General features: G+C 41.3%; 1 protein-coding gene across 2 annotated transcripts in view; it reads right to left on the bottom strand.

Annotated features, from left to right (window-relative positions):
* The window catches only part of FAM172A (family with sequence similarity 172 member A), a 275992-nt gene that overhangs the window by 61655 nt on the left and 191723 nt on the right, over positions 1–22614 (bottom strand). For both annotated transcript variants that reach the window (XM_057398370.1, XM_057398371.1), the window contains exons 8-9: positions 21220–21336; positions 17837–17921 (exon numbers count right to left, since the gene is read on the bottom strand). In XM_057398370.1, the coding sequence (XP_057254353.1) occupies positions 17837–17921; positions 21220–21336 (202 nt within the window). The remainder of the gene's footprint in view (positions 1–17836; positions 17922–21219; positions 21337–22614) is intronic.

Consider the following 22614-nt stretch of genomic DNA (forward strand, 5'->3'; position numbering starts at 1 on the left):
TGAAGGTAAAGGGGCCCAAGATAGTTGGTTGGCATTCAAGGATTGCTTTTTCCGAGCTCAAGATCGGAGCATCCCGACACGTAGGAAGTCAAGGAAGAGGGCCAGGAGACCTGCATGGCTAAATAGGGAATTGTTGGGTATGCTCAAGTGGAAGAGGAGAGTTTACAGGTCATGGAAGGAGGGGCTGGCCACTTGGGAGGAATATAAGGCTGCTGCTAGAGGATGTAGGAAGGCAGCTAGGATGACTAAGGCCTCCTTAGAATTAAACCTGGCGAGAAGGGTCAAGGACAGCAAAAAGAGCTTTTTCAAATACATGGCAGACAAAACTAACACCAGAGGCAATGTAGGCCCACTGATGAACGGGATGGGTGCCCTGGTGACAGAAGATACAGAGATGGCAGAGTTACTGAATGCCTTCTTTGTCTCTGTCTACTCTGCTGCAGGCAGTCCTGAAGAGCCCTGTACCCCTGAGACCTTAGATGAAGTCAGGTCAACGGAGCGGTTTGCCTTAGTCGATGAGGAATGGGTTAGAGACCAGTTGAGCAATCTGGACATCCATAAATCCATGGGTCCAGATGGGATGCACCCACGGGTGCTGAGGGAACTGGCGGAAGTCATTGCTAGACCACTCTCCATCATCTTTACCAAGTCTTGGGAAACGGGAGAGGTGCCTGAGGACTGGAGGAAAGCAAATGTCACTCTAGTCTTCAAAAAGGGCAAGGAGGACCCGGGTAAGTACAGACCAGTCAGCCTCACTTCCATCCCTGGGAAAGTGATGAAACACCTTATCCTTGGTGCCATCTTAAGGCATATCAAGGATAAGAGGGTTATGAGGGGCAGTCAACATGGCTTCACCAAGGGGAAATCATTTTTGACCAATCTCTTAGCCTTTTATGAGGAAATAACATGGTGGATGGATGATGGCAGAGCGGTGGATGTGGTCTACTTTGACTTCAGCAAAGCATTTGACACTGTCTCCCACAGCATCCTCACAGCTAAATTGAGGAAGTGTGGTCTGGATGATCAGGTAGTGAGGTGGACTGTGAACTGGCTGAAGGAGAGAAGCCAGAGAGTTGTAGTCTATGGGGCGGAGTCTAGTTGGAGACCTGTAACTAGTGGTGTGCCTCAACAGTCAGTACTGGGACCAGTATTATTTAATATATTCATCAATGATTTAGATGAGGGAATTGAGTGTACTATCAGCAAGTTTGCTGATGACACTAAGCTGGGAGGAGTGGCTGACACGCCAGAAGGCTGTGCTGCCATCCAGCGAGACCTGGACAGGCTGAAGAGTTGGGCAGGGAATAACTTGATGAACTATAACAAGGGAAAGTGTAGAGTCCTGCATCCTGGCAGGAACAACCCCAGATTCCAGTATAGGTTGGGGAACGACCTGTTAGAGAGCAGTGTAGGGGAGAGGGACCTGGGGGTCCTAGTGGACGACAGGATGACCATGAGCCAACACTGTGCCCTTGTGGCCAAGAAGGCCAATGGCATCGTGGGGTGTATTAGAAGGGGGTGGTTAGTAGGTCGAGAGAGGTCCTCCTTCCCCTCTACTCTGCCCTGGTGAGACCGCATCTGGAATATTGTGTCCAGTTCTGGGCCCCTCAGTTCAAGAAGGACAGGGACCTGCTGGAGAGAGTCCAGCGCAGGGCAACTAAGATGATTAAGGGAGTGGAGCATCTCCCTTATGAGGAAAGACTGAGGGAGCTGGGTCTCTATAGTTTGGAGAAGAGGAGACTGAGGGGTGACCTTATTAGTGTATATAAATATATAAAGGGGGAGTGTCACGAGGATGGAGCCAGGCTCTACTCAGTGGCAAACAATGATAGGACAAGGGGTAATGGGTACAAACTGGAACACAAGAGGTCCCACTTAAACTTGAGAAGAAACTTCTTCTCAGTGAGGGTGATGGAACACTGGAACAGGCTGCCCAGGGAGATTGTGGAGTCTCCTTCCCTGGAGACATTCAAAACTCGCCTGGACACATTCCTGTGTAACGTTATCTAGGTGTTCCTGCTTCGGCAGGGGGATTGGACTAGATGATCTTTTGAGGTCCCTTCCAATCTCTTGCATACTTTGATACTGTGATACTGTGTGTGAAGGAATGCAACCCATACCAAGCACATGTCAATTTTCATGGTGAGATGGTGAATTGAAAGTAACAGTACTTAGGAAAGTATGAAATTGTTCAATATATGTTTCTCTTTTCCATTTGGAAAAAAATCCCAGCGAAGTGCTTGGTGAAGTAAATTCTTTTTCTCTACTCACCAGTGTCTTCTCAGGGATAAATATTTCTGAACTGGGAGGCTTGCAGAGTTTATATTCAAGAGTCATAAGCCAGCTAACTAGCTACTGATGTTTGATTTAAATAATACTTAAAATAGCAGAGAAGTTACAGAATATAGGAAAAGTCATAATCCAAAATTTCAGGCAAGACTATTTGCACAGTAAGCCTAACCTACATCTTAAGACAAATAATGGAAAAATGTATATGTATGTCCATAAATCCCTATCCTAGATACAGAGGACATGAAGATTATGTTCTCATTTTTTAAACTGGAACATTCTACATCTCTGTCTTCTTCTGTTGCTCTTCTTCCCATGAAATCTACGCTTCTTTACAGAAAACAACCCCAGTTCCTTCAAATTTTAATTGCAAGTTATGTGATGTACAGTAATAAGTCTCAGTGCTTACCACTCTGTCCAACTAGCTGACGTATTTTTGGACTTCTGCTTCCTCAACTGTTCCTGAAGTTGTATGCATGCATCAGGGAAGATAAGTGTAACTAAAACTGGAAGTGTGTAACACTGCCCATTGAGGATGTGTCATCACGCATCTCATAGGTAAGAACCAATGAGATGAGAACCTGCCAGGAAGTGATGTAAGAACTTTAGTTCTTGCTTTGGGCTGGTGAATGAAGTTGATGCATGCTAAAAATCCCCTTCAGACCCACAATGCTGTGATACTGGAGTCTATTAATGAAGAATTAAGGTATAAAAATGTAATTAATTAAAGCCAATGAAAATTACTGGAAAATAAGTCCTAAACAAATAAACTCACTCTCACTCTTTGATGAATCAGCATGTTTAGATGATAAGGATTTATATGTGAACCAAGTATACCAAATTTTTTTTGTGAGGAATTTGATTTATTCCTCCAGAACATTCTGAGCATCAGGACAAATTATGCCAACTTTGCCAAGCATTTTTAGAAAGTCTTTTGTTTCCCTTTCCTTTACAGCAACTACTTTTTCCTCTTCCCATGTTTCCCATGAAACTTCTGGAAGAAAGACCCTCTATACTGTCATCCCACTGGATTGACTTACTTGCTGCACTAGTGTCAGCTAGTTGCTTTGCTAGCTGTTTCCAAGAACTGTGTCTAGCACCTTAGTTACTCCCCCTTGTCTTTCAAAAGAGACATTAAAACAGTTTCTATACTTAGAATATACTTTTCTCTTCTTCTCTGCTGTAAACTATTGTCACAAAATGTTGTGAAACTTAACTACAACTAAAACTTCAAATGAGGCAGAAATTGATCAATGTTTTATAAGTTCACAAAGGGACAAATGGCGTAACTCTAGAATTCTTGTTTACTCATGAAAACAGGTTAAAAGTCAATATGATTCAGTATTTCCAAGAACTTGCAGACAAAGTAATCTGCAAATGCTGTTATTATGGAGAAACCACTACTGAATAGAGATGTTACTGCCAGAGTGTCTTATAGCTATTCAACAATGCAGGAAGTAAATATAAATTCAATGATGGTAAAGCTTCTATAAATATGAAGATGTGCAGGTGGTTAGAAAGATGATATCCCTTTTTTTTTTTTTGTGTTAATATTTTCTTTTTCTTTCAATAAAAAAGCTACCAGCAACATTTCATAACACTACTTCAGGACCAAGATGAAGAGCATCTCTAGAAAGGGTATTCCTGAATAAGCCCCTACTGAAGTGACTCTCTGTAGTATGATGATAAAAAGGTCAAATGTGACTGTTGGCTAATGAAACATGAGAAATCAGGCAGTGAAGATTTGAGGTCTGTGTATCACATTAGTAAGATGCAGACAGGTCTATTTCAAAGCAGAGATGTTGAAAGACTGGAGACGCCACAGAAAGATGTATAAAGGCATTTGAAACCTGGAGAAATTAACTTGCAGTGAGATTTAAAGAACTCAGTCTATTCCGTTTCTCAAAAGAAAAATGAGTGTTGACTTGATTCCAGTATTTAATTCACATGGAGAAAAAGCAAATGTATTAAATTGCTGTTCCACTTAGCAGAAAAAGGCACAGCAAGAACTAATGGCTGGAACCCGAAACCAGACAAAGCCAAATCAGAAATGAACCAAATTACAAAGGGAAGGAAGCAATGGATTCCCTACCTCTTGAATGCTCCCAGCCAAGGCTGAATGACTTTATGGAAGACATATTTTAACCAAATGCAAGTTTTAATTTTTAGCATAACAGCATCTGGTCAAATGAAAGTCCTATTTATAAAAATGTAAAATAAGTGATCTAAATGTCCTCCCTGGCCTAAACTATATGCATTTATGGAAAAAGATCAAAAGTTTTCAACTGAAAGTGAAAAGTGAAACTGAAAAACTCTATCAAATCCAAATCCAGATTTGGATTCTAGCAGGAAATGCAAGCTACAATGTACATGATCTTTTGGATGATATGTTAATGCAAATAAAAATTCTGCTTTTTGAATTTTGAATGCTTCTTACAGGTGCTGAACTCTAGCAGAAATACAAAGCTTTTACAATTACACTAATGTACCAGATCTCATCTCCATAGATGTTCTGGTTTCAACTCAGGCTGAAACACAGAAAATGGCTTTAAAAATTACTAACAGTGATGCGTATGCAACTTGGAATATAAAGACTAACATTCAAGCTCAATCCCACAAACTACTTTATGAAAGCTCATTGAGACTCATGTAAAGAGTTTCACTATTGCTGGACTGGAACCTGTAGGTATTTCACTGGAGGGGTAATGAGAGAGGACTATGATCTCTTCCACCCTATGGAAGACAACTTTTAACCATAATCTAAGAAGTCAATTTGAGTTCCACCCTCACAGAATCATAGACTCATAGGATAATAGACTCATAGTATCACAGAACTATTTACGTTGGGAAAGATCTTTAAAATCATGGAGTCCAACTGTAAACCTAGCACTGCCAAGTCCACTACTAAGCCATATACCTCAGTGCCACATCTTTTAAAATCTATACATCTTTTAAATACCTCCAGGGATGGTGACTCCACCACTTGCCTGGATAGCCTGTTCCAGTGCTTGACAAGCCTTTCAGTGAAGAAATTGTTCCTAATACCCTATCTAAACTTCCCCAGTACAGCTTGAGGCTGTTTCCTCCTGTCCTACCACTTGCTGCTTTGGGAGAAAAGACACCTCACTCTATCCTCCTTTCAGGTAATTGTAGAGAGTGATAAGGTCCCCCCAGAGCCTTCTCTTCTCCAGACTAACCCTCCCGCTCCAGTTCCTTCAACCACTCCTGGGGTGACTCCTGCTTCAGGCCCTCCACCAGCTCTTGCTTTCCCCCTTCAACAGGCAAAACTAGCGTGGACTGAACTAATACTAGATCGGCTTTTTCACAGTAACTTAATTGTACTTAACATAGTATCTTTAAAGTGTCAGTCTAAACTGTCACTTGGAAATCTGCAGTAAGTTTGCATCTGCGTATTCAAAACATGGATGTGTTCACTATTTGTTGTACTGCCATGTGCCTTTAAACGCCATAACAAGCCAGAGTATCTCAAAACCACAACCATGCAGAAGATTGGCTAAGCACCAATGGGCTAACACCTATTCTTGCATCTGGCATCTTCAATGGGCTAAGAACAAGCACCAAAAAGTCCCTGAACTCGAGCGTTTGCAACTGTACATTAGAATAGGACTTCAGCCAGCATGTAGACAGACACAGATATACAAAGCACTAATGAAATAACATTAGGTAGTATCAGAAGCAACGGTCAGGGCAGTCTAACTGTTGTCAAACACTTTGTAGTTTATCTGGCTGTAATAACTAATGTTATTCATTATTACCACAATCAAAGCCTCAGGGACTCTGAGACAAGCATTACATCACTCTAACTAGGTCACTGTACTCCAAAAAAATGCAATGATAAATAAACATGTTTAAGTACAATAATAGTTTCTGATGAAATAGTTTCTCTAATATCAGTACTGCCTCAAATACACATAACTATTTTCTATAACAGTACACAAATATGAGTGCTTTGTCCTAAAAGATAAGAGGACTGGCTAGATCAGTGTATCAGTATATCAAACACCTGGCTGGTCATATGAAAAGTTATAAAAATACATTCTAAAATTGCAATTCCTATAAAACTGTATGACTGCAGCAACAACTGGTAATTCAAGTCAGCATTTTCAAATTCACATTTTCATGTTTCTTTTGAGGCACTATCATTCTGTAAGGGAATCTGCAGTATCGTTCAACAGGTCTTTACTGATTTTTGTTCTTTCCAAAGTGGTGTAAAGCTAAGCTACTCAAATCACAATACAGGAGCTCACACCCAGCTAGGTATTATACATGAGATGAAGAGCTGCCTGCAACACTTGAGGCTGAGTAAGAGACTAAAAGCTGAGCATCTTTGAAGAACTGGGAGTCAGGAAAAAGCTACTTACTTCTATACTAAGGACACACTAATTAAAGTTTGACTTAGCACAGCAGCTGTGAGAGCTGTGGCTGAGACAGGTTGATGCTTCAAAGTTTCCATAGTAATTTCCTCTGGCTGACAGAAAATGTACAGCAGAAGAAATGGAAGTGCAGGACCAACACCTGTAGCATCTGAGGATGCTGACATGGGGCTAAGAAGCAACCTTCACACTCCACATCCCTGCATTCCTCCATTTGTGCTGTTAATGTTGCAAATGCCTTAAATTAGTAAGCAGCTAAACACAGAGTTCTGCCACCGCGACAAAATGCAGTGACGTTTAATCTTTTCTCCTAAGTGCAACAACGCTTTTATTGATAGAACTATGTGCACATGAATGCATAAACTGCAAAGAGGTTTAGAGTAAACACTGAATACTATAATCTTAATCTCCATGAATGACTAGTGAATGCAATATGGGTAAATTGCCTCATCTGTCTTACTGTAAAAAAGTGTGTGGTTTTGTACTTATTTCTTACATTGCTGGACTTATTTGGCACATACCTCTTGCCACTAAATGCTGATGTTAGAAAACAGCTCTGAATGTTCTTCACTGAAGCAGCTGAGGAGTGAAAAATGAGAAGCATCGGTAAACTGGACTAAAAGCTGCGAAAGGGATGAGCCAGGTATTGTCTCAGTGCTTAATACAGTTTGCTGCTGTTTCTTCCTTGTTATGAGAAAGATACATGAACGTGTCAGAGTGGAAGTGTGGCGTGGTGCAAATAAAGATAAGGGAAAAAAAAAAAAGCAGCAAGAAGTAAGTCAGTACTTCCCTATGGCTGTTGCAAGCCTCACTGATGTAATTACCTCCATGCACAGACCCTGCTGTGTTGTGGAGCCCATTTAACCTCACTGGAGATCCTCCTGTTTGAACTCCAGGATCTGCTCAGCATGGGCTGCATCTGCTTTTCTCTGGGAATACACAGCTGAGCTCTTAAACCAGTGGGCAGAAGTCACCTGTTGAAAAAAGCCAACAAAAACTACCTCCTCTGTAATCTAACAGGCAATTCGTGGTTTCACTGGTATCACCACAAGGGATTTATCTGGTAAATTGGTGTGGGGGCTGGGCTGCATACCTGCTCTTCCTGGGAAAGGCTCACTGTGCAAGCAATGTGCTCACTTTCTTGGATCAGTGCTTTTAAGCAGATCTAGCAGTCCAGAGTACCTTTACTTAAATTTGCTATAGCCCCATGGAAGGATTATTGATGCTATTCTATTACTTAGCACAAAGCAGCAGTCTCGAGGGGACTGTTTAGCACCATATCCTTGATATTAAATCAAGATATGCCAAGGAACCAAAACCAGCAGGTAACAAGCTTTTCCCTGTTTTTCAGTGAGCTCTGCAGAATCTCATCTTTCATTTGAACTGCAAGTCTCTTATGTGCACACAGAAAAATCTTCAAAAACACCACCACAAACCGAAGCCCTGAAGTACACATTGTGTGTTTAACACATGAAGGAATGCTTTTGCCTATGTTTTTGCAGAGAGGCTCAGTGGATGACAACCCTGTCCCTTGTTGGGAGAAGCTCTGTCAGAAACAACCACCAGCCCCCTTTCTCCTCTCCCAGTTAAAAGGATTTGAAAGGGCAAAATAGGAGAGCAACCACTTTTTCTCTCTCTGTGCAATGTGAAGGACCTTCTTTTGATGCTAACACAGGCAAAAATGACCATCTTACTTCAGCTTGGTCAACTACCACTCCCTCCATTCCATACTCATTCACATATAGACTTAAACCCTACACAACCATCCAGCAGACCACATGGTTATGGCTCTGTGAGGTCATTTGGAAGCTAAGGCATTTACCAACAAAACACACACAGCCTTAAGGGAATATTAATTGCAGTGATCATGGTTTCTTTACTGAGGTGCAAATGGAGCTTATGGAAGGTTGGACATAATCCTGGACAATTGGCTCCATGTGGCCCTGCTTGAGAAGGAGCTGGAGCAGATGTCCTCCCAAGGTCCCGTCAATCATTCTGTGAAGCCATTTTTCTCCCTGTGTATTTACTTACCAGAAAAAAAACCAAATACCCACAATAGCCTGTTAGAAATAACATTGATGAACTTTTCTCAAATGAAAGAAAAAAAAGTTGTGCTTGGCTTGCCTAGACAAAGTGAAATGTTTTATATACCATACAGAGTCAAGCCTTATGTTTGGTACCAGGAAATATAATCTGAGGACTCTCCCTGGAAACTGTTCAGAGCACCACCAGCACCACCATCCCCCCAAATTAAGAGTTTGTTTTTCTTCTGCCAGCCAGATATCCCTTTATTCATCTACATGAATTAATTCTTGCACTTTTTTCAATATTACAGAGACATATATTCAAGCCTAGGCTCCTCCATGAATAGAGCTTTTCCTGATTACTGTCAGCGTTTCATCCCATTGTGTCATCTTGTTTGTCTTTTGATGTTCTAATTTCCTTATTTTACAATGTTTTATCTACACTGGATGCAACTGTTAGAAGAATAACTACTGATTTTGGGGGTCAACTAGAAAGGCTTTAAAAGGATTTGATTAGGCAATTAATTTTACTGATGTTACAGTAGCTTCTTTTTATTTGATAATGTAAATGAGTGTTGGTGCATATCCACTTTGACATAATACTGAAAAGTTGAATGTAGTCTCCCAAATAAAAAGCTTGCATTGACAGAAACACACAAACTAAGGAATTTGTCTTATCCAAACACTAAGTTGCTCCCCATGAGACACCCCAAAATATTTGAGGAACAAACAAGAGGAATTAGAGATGTGAGCATGTCTACAGGGTATGATACAATAGGCATCACAGAAACATGGTGGGATGGCTCCTACGACTGGAGTGTTGGAATGGAAGGTTACAGGCTTTTTAGAAAAGACAGGCCTGGCAGGCGGGGAGGGGGAGTTGCCCTTTATGTGAGGGATAGGCTGGAGAGTATGGAACTCTGTCTGGGGACAGGTGAGCAGTCCGCAGGGAGTTTGTGGGTCAGGGTTAAAGGGAATATAGCAATGGGAGACATTACTGTGGGGATCTGTTACAGACCGCCTGATCAAGCAGAACCTGCGGATGAAGCACTCCATAGACAGATAGGAAAAGCCTCACCCTCACAGGCCCTTGTTCTCATGGGTGACGTCAACCACCCTGACATCTGTTGGAAGGACGGTAGGGCCCAGCACAAGCAATCCAGGAGGTTCCTCGATTGTGTAGAAGACAACTTCCTTCTGCAAGTAATAGAGGAACCGACAAGGAGAGGTGCCATGCTTGACCTTGTGCTCACCAAAAGGAAAGGGCTGGTTGGAAATGTGACACTCCAGGGCAGCCTAGGATGCAGCGATCACGAGATGCTCAAATTTGAGATCCTCAGGACAGTGAGAAGAGCGTGCAGCAAGCTCACTGCCCTGGACTTCAAAAGAGCAGACTTTGGCCTCTTCAGGAACCTGCTTAGTAAGGTTCCATGGGATATAGCCCTAGAGGGCAGGGGGGACAAGACTGTTGGTTGATATTCAAGGATCACCTGCTACAAGCTCAGGAGTGTTGCATCCCAACCAGAAGGAAGTGCAGCAGGAGGGCCAGGAGACCTCCTGGGATGGATAAAGAGGTCCTGAGGAAAATTCAAATGAAAAAAGAGGCTTATAATAAGTAGAAGCAAGGACAGGCGGCCTGGGAAGAGTACAGGGATGTTGTCCGAGAAGCTAGGGACCAGGTTAGGAAAGCTAAGGCCCAGTTAGAATTAAACTTGGCTAGGGATACTAAGGATAACAAGAATAAGGGGTTCTGTAGGTAATAGCAAATAAAAAACAGACAAGGGAGAATGTAGGCCCCCTCAGGAAGCTCTCAGGAGAACTGGCTACACAGGATTTGGAGAAGACTGAGGGTCTGAATGACTTCTTTGCCTCGGTCTTTACTGGCAAAGGCTCTGATCAAATCACCCAAGTCTGGGAAGGCACATACAGGGACTGTGAGAATGAAGAGCTTGAGCCCACTGTAGGAGAGGATCTGGTTTGAGACCATCTTAAAAATCTTAACGTGCACAAGTCCGTGGGTCTTGATGAGATCCATCTGCAGGTCCTGAAGGAGCTGGCAAATGAAGTTGCGAAGCCGCTGGCCATCATATTTGAGAAATCATGGCAGTCAGGTGAAGTTCCCGATGACTGGAAAAAGGGAAATATAACGCCCATTTTCAAGAAGGGGAAAATGGATGACCCACGGAACTACAGACCAGTCAGCCTCACCTCTGTGCCTGGCAAAATCTTGGAGCAGATTCTCCTGGATGGCATGCTAAGGCACATGAAAATCAACAAGGTGCTTGGTGACAGCCAGCATGGCTTCACTAAGGGGAAATCCTGCCTGACCAATTTGATGGCCTTCTCTGATGGGGCTACAGAACTGATGGACAGGGGTAGAGCAGTTGATGTCATCTACCTGGACTTGTGCAAAGCGTTCGACACTGTCCCACATGACATCCTTGTCTCTAAATTGGAGAGACATCAATTTGATAGGTGAACCACTTGGTGGATAAAGAACTGGCTGGATGGCCGCACACAAAAAAGAGTTGTGGTCAGTGGCTCAATAGCCAGCTGGAGACCAGTAATGAGTGGTGTCCCTTAGGATTCGGTGTTGGGACTGGTCTTGTTTAACATCTTCATCACTGACATGGACAGTGGGATTGAGTGCGCCCTCAGCAAGTTTGCCAATGACACCAAGCTGTGTGGTTCGGTTGATATGCTGGAGGGAAGGAATGCCATCCAGAGGGACCTTGACACACTTGTGAGGTGGGCTGATGTCAAACTCATGAAGTTTAACCATGCCAAGTGCAAGGTCCTACACCTGGGTGGGAGCTATCCCAGGCACAGCTACAGGTTGGGCAGAGAAGAGACTCATAGCAGCCCTGCAGAGAAGGACTTGGGGGTGTTGGTTGATGAGAAAATGAACATGAGCTGGCAGTGTGCGCTTGCAGCCCAGAAAGCCAACCGTATCCTGGGCTACATCAAAAGGAGCGTGACCAGCAGGTCTAAGGAGGTGATCCTGCCCCTCTACTCTGCTCTCGTGAGACCTCACCTGGAGTATTGTGTGCAGTTCTGGTGTCCTCAACATAAAAAGGACATGGAACTCTTGGAACAAGTCCAGAGAAGGGCCACGAGGATGATCAGGGGACTGGAGCACCTCCCGTATGAAGACAGGCTGAGAAAGTTGGGGCTGTTCAGCCTGGAGAAGAGAAGGCTGTGTGGAGACCTCATAGCAGCCTACCAGTATCTGAAGGGGGCCTGTAAGGATGCTGGGGAGGGACTCTTCATTAGAGACTATAGTGATAGGACAAGGGGTAACGGGTTAAAACTTAAACAGGGGAAGTTTAGCTTGGATATAAGGAGGAAATTCTTTCCTGTTAGGGTGGTGAGGCACTGGAATAGGTTGCCCAGGGAGGCTGTGAATGTTCCATCCCTGGCAGTGTTCAAGACCAGGTTGGACGACGCCTTGGGTGATACGGTTTAGTGTGAGGTGTCCCTGCTCATGGCAGGGGGGTTGGAACTTGATGATCTTAAGGTCCTTTCCAACCCTAACTATTCTATGATTCTATGATTCTATTTGCCTTCAAGAAAGAAAGGCCATATTTACCTGGCAAAATTTGCCACAATGCCTTCCCTGGCGTAATGTTCAGGCCACAGACCTGATACTAAAGTAACTTAAATCCTAACAGTGAGACAGACAGACAAAGATTCATGGATCTTCTTCCTCTCACCCTGACTTGCAACTATTCCCACCCAGCAGCGGCTCCAGTAGGATGGCTTCCCAAGGGTTTGTGAACTCTGAGAACTAGGAGGGATGTTGTAAGATCTCAGAGACATGAAGTGAACCACAACCAAGGTTAGCAGTAACACAAAACCTGTCATTAAAATGTCTATCCCATTGCCTTTGTCAAATGACAAGTTGATCTCCAGTCTTCTAAGCAGCAAGACTACCATCCCTCCTCCATTTTTATCTTTAATGTACAGAGTGCTTTTACAGTCCTCACCTTTCTCCACCCTACGTTTGCTTACATCTTAGACAAGAAATGGATTCATCTCCTCTGAGACATAAAGATCTTGTGGTTTGACTCCATTAGGAAAGTGGATTAGGAATGGAAGTTGACATCTAACAGAGGTCCTTAATGAGGACTGAAAGTGAAGAGGTAGGAAATAAGTCTTTTTAACAGAGACTGAAGGCAGGAGATTGACAGAGTGCTCCTCCAGGCCAGTGAGGTGACAGTGTTGTAGGTGAGGACCTTAATTGTGCAATGCTTCACAACTGGAAACAAGAGAGGACTGTTAGCCTGAAAACCACAGAATCCCAGACTGGTTTGTGTTGGAAGGGATCTTAAAGCTCATCCAGTTCCAATCCCCTGCCACAGGCAGGGACACCTTCCACTAGACCAGGCTGTTCCAAGCCCCATCCAACCTGCCCTTGAACACTGCCAGGGATGGGGCAGCCACAGCTTCTCTGGGCAACTTGTGCCAGGGCCTCAGCACCCTCACAGGGAAGAACTTCTGCCTAAGATCTCATCTCAGTCTCCCCTCTGTCAGGTTAAAGCCATTCCCCCTTGTCCTGTCCCTACAGGCCCTTGTCCAAAGCCCCTCTCCAGGTTTCCTGTAGCCCCTTTAGGCACTGGCAGCTGCTCTAAAGTCTCCCCTTAAGAAGCCTTCTCCTCTCCAGGCTGAACCAGCCCAGCTCTCTCAGCCTGTCTCCAGAGCAGAGCTACTCCAGCCCTCGCAGCATCCCTGTGGCCTCCTCTGGACTCGCTTCAACAGCTCCATGTCCCTCTTGTGTTGTTGCCCCAGAGCTAGACACAGGAGTGCAGGTGGGGTCTTCCTAGTGTACAGCAGAGGGGGAGCATCCCCTCCCTCAACCTGCTGCTCACGCTCCTTTTGATGCAGCCACAGGGGTGTTCTGGGCTCAAGATGAAGCTGGGTCATGGGGATCTTCTTGTCAACCAACACCCCGAAGTCCTTCTCCTCAGGGCTGCTCCATTCAGTCTCCCCCAGCCTGTGTTTGTGCTTGGGATTGTCCTGACCCAGGGGTAGGACCTTGCCTTTGGCCTTGTTCAGCTCCATGAGTTTTGCACAGTCCCACCTCTCCAGTGTGTCAAGGTCTCTCTGGATCTCATCCCTTCCCTCCAACCTATCAACCAAACCACATAGCTTGGTGTTATTGGCAAACTTGCTGAGGGTGTTCGATTCCACTATCCATGTCACCGACAAAGATGCTCAACATGGTTGGTCCCAACACTGACCCCTCAGGGACACCACTCATCACTGATGTCCACTTGGATATTGGGTCATTGACCACAGCTTTTCGAGTGCAACCATCCAGCCAATTCCTTATCCACAGTGGTCCACCCACCAAACCCATGCTTCTCCCATTTAGAGACAAAGATGTCATGGAGGACAGAGGCAATTACTTTGCACAAGTCCTGGTAGATGACATCCTTTTCTCTTCCCTTATCTAACATTGCTGTAACCCCATAGTAGAAAGCCACCAGATTTGTCAGGCACGATTTACCTTTAGTGAAGCCATGTTGGCTGTCACCAATCAGCTCCTTATTTTCCATGAACCCTTTGCCAGTCCATGGGAACTCTACTGGACTGCCATGTCTCCTCAAATATGCTGGATAGTGGAATAGCCATTTCATCAGTGGTTCCCTCAGGACCCACAGATACATCTTATTGGGTCCCATGGACTTGTGCATCTTTGGGTTCCTTAGATTGCCTCAAAACTGATCTCCCACAGGGGGTGGTTCTTCTTTCTCCCAGTCCCTTCCTTTGCCTTCTGTTACCTGAGCAGTGCGGCTGGAGCACTTGTTGGTGAAGACTGAGACAAAAAAGTTACCATGTCCCAGGTAACCAGGTCTCCGATTTCCTCCCAGAGAGGGCCCACATTTTCCCTAGAGCTCCTTGTATCACCAATGTACCTATAGCAGCTTTTCTTGTTGCCTTTGACGTCCCTGGCCAGGTTTAATTCTGCCAGGGCTTTAGGTTTCCTAACATGATCTCTGGCTGCTTGGGCTGTTTCTCTGTATTCCTCCCAGGCTACCAGCCCTTGCTTCTACTCTCTGTGGGCTTCCTTTTTTGCTGGAGTTTGTCCAGGAGTTCCCTGTTCATCCATGCAGGCCCCCGGTTGTTCTTGCCTGACTTCCTTTTTGCTGAGATGCATTGATTCTGAGCTTGGAGGTGTTCCTTGAATCTTAACCCTTTCGTGGGCCCCACTCCCCTCTGGGGTTTTATCACAGTTATGCGGCTAAGCAGATCCCTGAAGAGACCAAAGTCTGCTCTCCTGAAGGAGGAGTAGCAGGGAATGATGCTAGACAACCCTGCCTGGTAAAGACTAAATGACAGAGGGAAAGTCTCTTCTCTGATAAGGATGAATGCCTTGTTCTTGTTGGAATAATACGGCAACAGTAAGAAGATGGGTAGTGTTGGACAGATAGCTTCAGCTGGAGCTCCAGGTCTCATAGAAGATGCCTGACCTGGGAGCTGTCTCAGCACTGCAAGGGATACTTTTTAGGATTATGTATACCACACAGGACACCTGCTTTAAATGGGAAATTGTGTGATGATAACCTTTTGCAAGAAGTCATTGAACTATGACACTAGCATGGAATGAATCCTTGAGATGTGGAGAAAGTGTGAAGGTGGAACTCTCACAGTACCCCTCCTCTGGCTGTGGAGAAAGAACCACAAGGACAGAGAATGGATTTGCTATGGCTTGCTTTTTCTGTATTGTTGTTGTTTCATGTCTACAATGTTTAATTATTGAAGTTTATTCATTCATTTTTGTAACTAAGACATGAATGAATTATGGCAAACATTTTAATTACTTAACAATGCTCTAATCAAAAGCTTCGACAACTGTATCTGAAATGCAAGTTGTTTCTCCAGTTTGATGGCCATTTATTTCTCTCTAGTGAGTGTTAAGGGAAATGCAAGCAAGAGACTGTGGCATAATCTGAAATAGGCACTACTCACAAACAAACTGGGAGCTCCTGTAAATCCCATTTATGAATGTCTGAATATGAGATCTTTTTCTGAAAAAGCTGGCTCATGAGATGTGACCAAGAGGCAGTTATTCCTGAACTAATTCTGAGTGCAAACACAGACAAAAGATGGTGTTCCAAGTAAATATTCCTTCTGCAAAATGTTTATATTAAAAAAAACTCCTCTCATTGCTCTGATTGCTCTCACTGTCATTCATTGGTATACTAAGGGAAATGCTGCCAGTATCTGACTGTGGACTGTTTTAGTACTGCAATTCTCAGGAAAAGTGAAATAAAATCTCTCACATTAAATACTAATGTTCCTAAATCTAGTAGCATTTCATAAATTTATTACAGATTATCCAAATGCTGGCTTATGCCATTACTCATATAAACACACTGTAGGAATTATTCACCTGTTCCTCTGTAAATGTCTTACAGTTGTCCATATAAGACATTAAAGCAAGAAATACAAACCAAAACATATGAGCACATTGATAATTCAGCAGTAGTCACATCAAGCTATACCATTTTATTGTTCTTATATTACAAAGAATCAACCTGGAAATAGTTTTCTGCCATTTAAATCATTGTCCAAAATCTTTGACAAGATCTTGTAGAACATCAGTGGTCTTAATCTAGTGGCATTGTATGTATGCAAGAAATACAAATAGCTAACTTTTACAACTTCTGCTGGCTGAAATGCTACCTCATTTAAACTAATTCTGCCAGAAAGTTCAGTGTAGCTAGGAGTTCATTAAGTGGAGCATAAACAATATGCCCACTTTGACCCATCCTCGACAGAAATGAAAAATTAAGACTTATGCATACCCCCATTAAAGCATCGGTTTGTTTTTTTAAATGACAGGGTTTATTTTATAGAATAAATTTTATATTATTTACATATGATGAATACAAAGCAAGAGAAGAGAAGCTCAGACAGAGGATTTTCAGTGCCGCAAGTATGCTGTTAATAGTGACCAGTTCCTATCCAAGGCCCTTATTTACCCAACTAAAATGACCTCTATAACATGCACTCTTCCACAACAGCAATGTTGAATATATAAAAATTTAGTAATATATCATTTTCCTAAGCACTAAAGAGCAATGTCAATGCTATTGCACTGCATCTGCACAGAGCTGATGATCTGCATGGTTAGATCCTAGCCCACAGCAGAAATGTGATCACAGGTTGTTGTCAGCTCTCAAACAAAGAATTGCTAAATTTTCCAAGCTTTAAAAATATCCCGCTGTAAACTACATTTTATCTGCAAGGTTAGGTCTCATTAACAACCTCACAAATCCAAGCAGATAGGAATCTCTAACTTGTCAAATGAACAACTGCGTCTCACAGAGCAAGGTCAAACACACTTCCAGCTTTTAAATTAATACTATATAGGCTGTGTCTTCAATTGAACCTGATTTTATATTCTACAGAAATATGCTACCTATGGCTTTAAGGAAATCTGATAATAAAACATGAAAGTTCGGTAACAGCTTTATGTATTTTAGATTACTTTCCTACAGAGACAGGAGATTTTACTGTTACACTGACAACTGCATCTACTTTCTGGAATTATTACACATTAACAAAAGCTTTGATATATTATTTCATGTGCTCATTATGATTTGTGATTCATTAATAAAAAAGCATGGCTGAGTATTTCCAAAACAACAGAAATCTCACATTAACATTCTTGGACACTGTAAATAATTTGCTACATAAACAAGCGTCTGATTGCACTTAGCTGTACCTTTCATTGATGTACTTCTGTAAAACCTTCTTGACTACATAACAGTTATATATTTATTCAAAGATCTATGATAAATTTCCCAGTTTGCACCATAGTTTTTTTTTTCCAGCTCCTACTTATCATGTCACCAACTACTTAAAGCCAAAGAGAAAAGAAAATTAAAAACAATATATGCTACAAGGAGACAAGAGAAGTTAAATCCCCCAGGAAGCAAAGAAGAAAAAAAAAGTGGGCTATATAAAATAACAGCAGCCATATACCTGCAACCATATCTTGCCATGGAAGGGTTAAAATGCATTCAGAACCAAATGTATTATTAACTAATTTATTAATAATATAATTATTTATTTAAAAATGTAAACAAACAATATGTTCCTGGGCACAAATCGACATACCTGAAGAGACACGGGGGCAGTCTGGTAGCATGGACTCCACCAAAGTGTCCAGGGGCTCGGAGCTGGACACCCAGTTGCAGCAGTTCTGTAAGAGCAGGCAAGCAATTTTGGGGTAAGCCAAGAACTTGGAGCAAAAATAAATACTGACTTTTAAAGTAAGGACAATGATTGAACCAAAATACTTCTAAGTAATTTACACGGGATTCCCAACAGCAACTGGAGAAGGTACACTAACTTATTCACACTAACTGGTGATGAAATATTGTAGTTACATACTAAATAAGTAAACGGAGTAAGACCATAATTCAGGAGATTTGTAATGTGCTTAAATAGCATGTCTTTAAGTGTTATTTTGAGTGCCAGCAGACTTAAGTAGGTGCTTGGACAAACCGGTGCCTCAATTACCCACTGCACATTTTAAGTGTTTCCTTTCTGTAGTTGTCAAATAGGTGTTCACATAAACACTGAGCCTGCTTGCTTGCCAACATTAAGAAATTAGAATTTTTCAGGGTGTTTTGAAGGAAAGAATGATTGCAAAATCACAGAACAACAGATTATAAATGAATGAAAGCCGTCAAGATAGCAGATTAATATTCAAATAATTGGAAATACAGATGAGATGAACTGCACATGAACATTTAAAAATGCAAATACGGGTCTTTGGGGAATTATGTTCAGGAAACATTTACATTTACCTTCCATTCCTGAACCTCTGAGTAGGATGAATTTACCACGAATTTTTAAATTGTTTTGTTCCAAGTACTATCTATTCAGAGGAGTCTATGAACTAAAGCATTAGATAATACACTTTTAATTAAATATCCTGAATTTACACCAAATCTACCGAATTAAAGATTTAAATATAAAGCAACTATGTTTTTAATAGGATTGCCAGCTGAACTACAAGATCTACATGATCTATCTACCTTCTTACAAATCTGATTTTTCTCTTTCTGTTAACCTGATTAACGTCATGAAGGAGAAGAAAGGAAAAAAAAAACCCCAACAAAACTCACAACTTTTTGGAAAGCGCCAATGAATTTTCAGACAGATTTCTACAAAATCATTCCATCAATCATGATTGCAAAAATGGATGATTGCTATTCTGGTAAACAAGCAAGTATTGTGTATTTGTAGATGCTTGCTGCCCTAGTTGTGCACCGTGGAGTCCTCGCTGTGGAAAGATCCTTGACTGGTAGATCAAGTGTCTTATTGTATTTCCTTAATTCATTCTGTCTGGAAGAAGATGTCAGCTGTGTTGCAGTGAGGAGAGAATTTCAAAGCCTTCAGTCCCCACCAATAAAGGGCAAGGAATAGCTTTTGAATAGATTTGTCAAGGCAACCCTACTGTTCTGGGACCAGGGAGAGCAGGAACAACATAAAGAAAGGGTTGCTGTATGAGATTAGAAAGTGAAGTTCACAAAGCATGGCAGATTTCTGTAAGAAACAGCAGATCAATGAAACTATTGAATTTGATGAAAAAAAATGAAAACAACAAACACTACCCTGTGATGTAACTTCTTTTAGTAAAAAATGTTTAAAATGGAAGTATTTCACAAAGGCGTTAAGGTTTAAAGTAGTAAAGCTTTATACATTTTACGATTTGCATGTATAATTTTAATTAACAGCTGAATGTGAAATGGCAAATGTAAGATGGTAGTAATTATAAAAGAAGTAGAATTTTTATGAAGTATTAAATTAATTTGAAATAAGTAGAATTAATATTAACTACTGGTAGAACACTACATCAGAGATCTGGAGATAATACAGATGATTAGCACACAATTAAACAGCTTTTATATACAATGTGACACTTGCTGGTAAGAAATAAGTATTCTCGAAAGCAGTGTCAAGATATGTAAATGGATGATTTGTTTTATCATTCATCACAGCTCCTAATAAATTCAAAAATCATGACTTCTATAGGTACTAAAAATAGGCCACCAATGATACAGGAGAGATAGCTCCAATGAAGAATTACTTTTTTAACAGTTCATTCTTTCTATGACAGCAATTAGCCCTACAGACAGGCAGCGATTAGGTGTATATTTTAATTATTATTCATTTTACCAGTAGCCTTAAACCTGATTAAAGTAAGAGACATCCAGGTGATAACACTAGTTTTCATACCACTAAGCCACACTTCACATATGTAAAATACTTCTTCCTTATAGGAGATTTTCAATGCTAATGTAAGTTATGACACTCCATCCACTTTTTAGGCCATTAATCATTTAACTTATTCTTTAACATCTACTTTCTGCAAATGAAATTAAAGGTAATGCACTTGTCTTATTCAGACTAAATGCTTAAAGAAAAATGGAGTTGTCAGATTCAAATTACAGGATTTAAAATTTCAGTTTTACTACATAACATATATTTTAAGGTTTTGATTTCCCATAAAGAAAATGGGGATTTTACTGACAGAGCCTGTAGGGGTTACCATTCTTTATATTTTTAACATTTAAGTCAGAGCTGTCAGGCTGCATCTCGGGTAATTCTCTAGTCCCATCAATCATGGCCTATAAAGCTGTAAGGTTAAGTTGGGAATATGCAGTCTATACACAAAGTTTCACTAAATACATCCAAAAAAGTAAAGTCTAACAAGAAATTCAGGATGTGACTAGTTTAAATTTTCCACGTGCACCTATTGCTTTAGCATTCTGCAACAGGAGTGCAGAAAACACAGACATGAGCCTCATCTGGCGAGGGAGAGAGTCATGAAGGGAAGTTTAGTTGGTCTGACTTTAAAAAGTGTTATTTTTAAAATCTCAGCAGCCCCACACTTAAGTATTATATGAATAATGAATGCATGGCATCATCCTTTACACAAGGGTGGAACTTGGTTTTTGCTTACCATCAACCAATGCATGATCGTCTCGGACCAAGTAGCTGTTGGTAGCTAAGCAGTGGCAAATACTCTGACTTTTCATAAGAAAACCTCAGAGCACTGCGGAAGTAATTACATCTCATAAAACTGCTGAGAGAAAGGATTTTTTGCCAGCTGTGCAAGTCATCAGACTGAGACATGGAGCTTTTCCATCACTGACAGATAAAGCCAGGAGCACTGGGTGCACCCAGTACTTTGCTCCAGATACCAGGCAGCATGTGGGCTGCCTTGGTATATGTTTCTATATATGTCTCTATATTGCTGTGCAGCAGGAAGAAACACTGGACTTGATTCTTATTATTTTGGCTGCTTTGAAGTTCAGAATGGCTTTAATCTCAGTTATTTTAGGGGCTGGTATGGGCACAAGATTTTCAAGGTCCTGTAATGTGCTGTCTTTCATACACTAAAGAAATAGATCAGAAGATAAAGACATGTTTATAGAGCCGTATTCAGATGTGTATACCCCAACTCTTAAAAAAAACACAAGCCTCACCTCTCGCATCCACTCTCGAATAGTTTTCCCAGCTTCTTGATGCCACACGTTGTGAATAGAGTCTGTCAACGCCACAGCAGTTACCTTATTCTTTACTTCTGCCTCTCGTTGAATCATCTGTTAAAAAAACATTGGCTTTAAGTTCTTTCTTTCTATTGAATAGAGTCTGCTTAGTCACAGATAATGATCTTAAATTAAAAAAGAAAGAGCAATACAGGTTCAATACTTGACTTCACTTGTTTTTAAAGTTTATACAAATCCTAACAGTTCCAGAAACACAGAAAGACCTAATATTTTTGATAAAAGAAATAATACTAACTTTTAACTGACTGAACTATTCAGTCCTATTATTTTCCATGTGGCTTGACAATTCTAGGATTAAAGGTATCATGTGAAAAAATGGAAGATTCCCTGAGGACACCTTTTACAAGCTTCTCCAAGTTCCTATTTCTCTGCTTCAGGGAAGCTGGTACCTGTGGTTCACTGTAAGCTACTCATGACTATCATCTACTAATTTTCAGTAGATTGCTGTAGTTATTCTGATGTACAATCTTACTATGACTTGTATGCTTTTTTTTCTTTTTCTATCCAATTTAGCTACCTTGCAGTCCCACCACAATCCCCAAATTCTTTGTGGTCTCTTATACATATTCTTACCCATCTAACACTGAAGCCTCTCAACATTTTTAGGATATTAAAGAGCCTCTGTTGTTGCAAATGACAGTATAACTAAATAATATTAGTTCTAAAACCAACTAAATAATTGCTGCAAATAACATGATTGAACCAACAAAGATGCTGTGGAATTCAGTGCTGCTCTGTAAGATAAAAAGGACTGTGAAAGAACAGTTTGATATCAAAGACAGACAAAAAGGTTTTAATCTTCTGTCATGAGTGACCCTAATTTGTAACACTGGATCAAAGAAAGTATAATGAATTATAAAGCCAGCATTTCACAACTAGTGTCTCTATCACTGTGTATGCTGCACTAAAGTTAATGTTGTTTTTTGTTTTGTTTTGTTTTTTTTTCCAGCTTCCTATTGAACAAATGGCAACACACACAAAAAACCAGGCATTCTTTGCACATGCTCCAGTAACTGCTTATCAGCACACAAGCTACACCTTTGAAAACACTGGCCTAAAAGAGACTTTTACAATGGGGATGTGAATTGTATCTTGCATCAGAAGCTTCAAAATAAACACCTCAATCCAGATTTTTGATATATAAGGAACATTTATCCATACCTTATGCAATCATTCTCCTATTTTTTTTTCAAAATATCACATAAGTAAACTCTTCTGACCACCCTTACTCCCAAATCCACCTAATTGCAGTATGACATTCTGAATTATTGTCTTGCCATTTTTTTGATCCCATTATATATATTTTAAAAT

Source organism: Pezoporus wallicus, unplaced genomic scaffold (assembly GCF_028554395.1).
Source record: "Pezoporus wallicus isolate ANWC-B61680 ecotype Strahan unplaced genomic scaffold, APGP_CSIRO_Pwel_v1 contig_6580, whole genome shotgun sequence".
Taxonomy (NCBI): Eukaryota; Metazoa; Chordata; class Aves; order Psittaciformes; family Psittacidae; genus Pezoporus; species Pezoporus wallicus.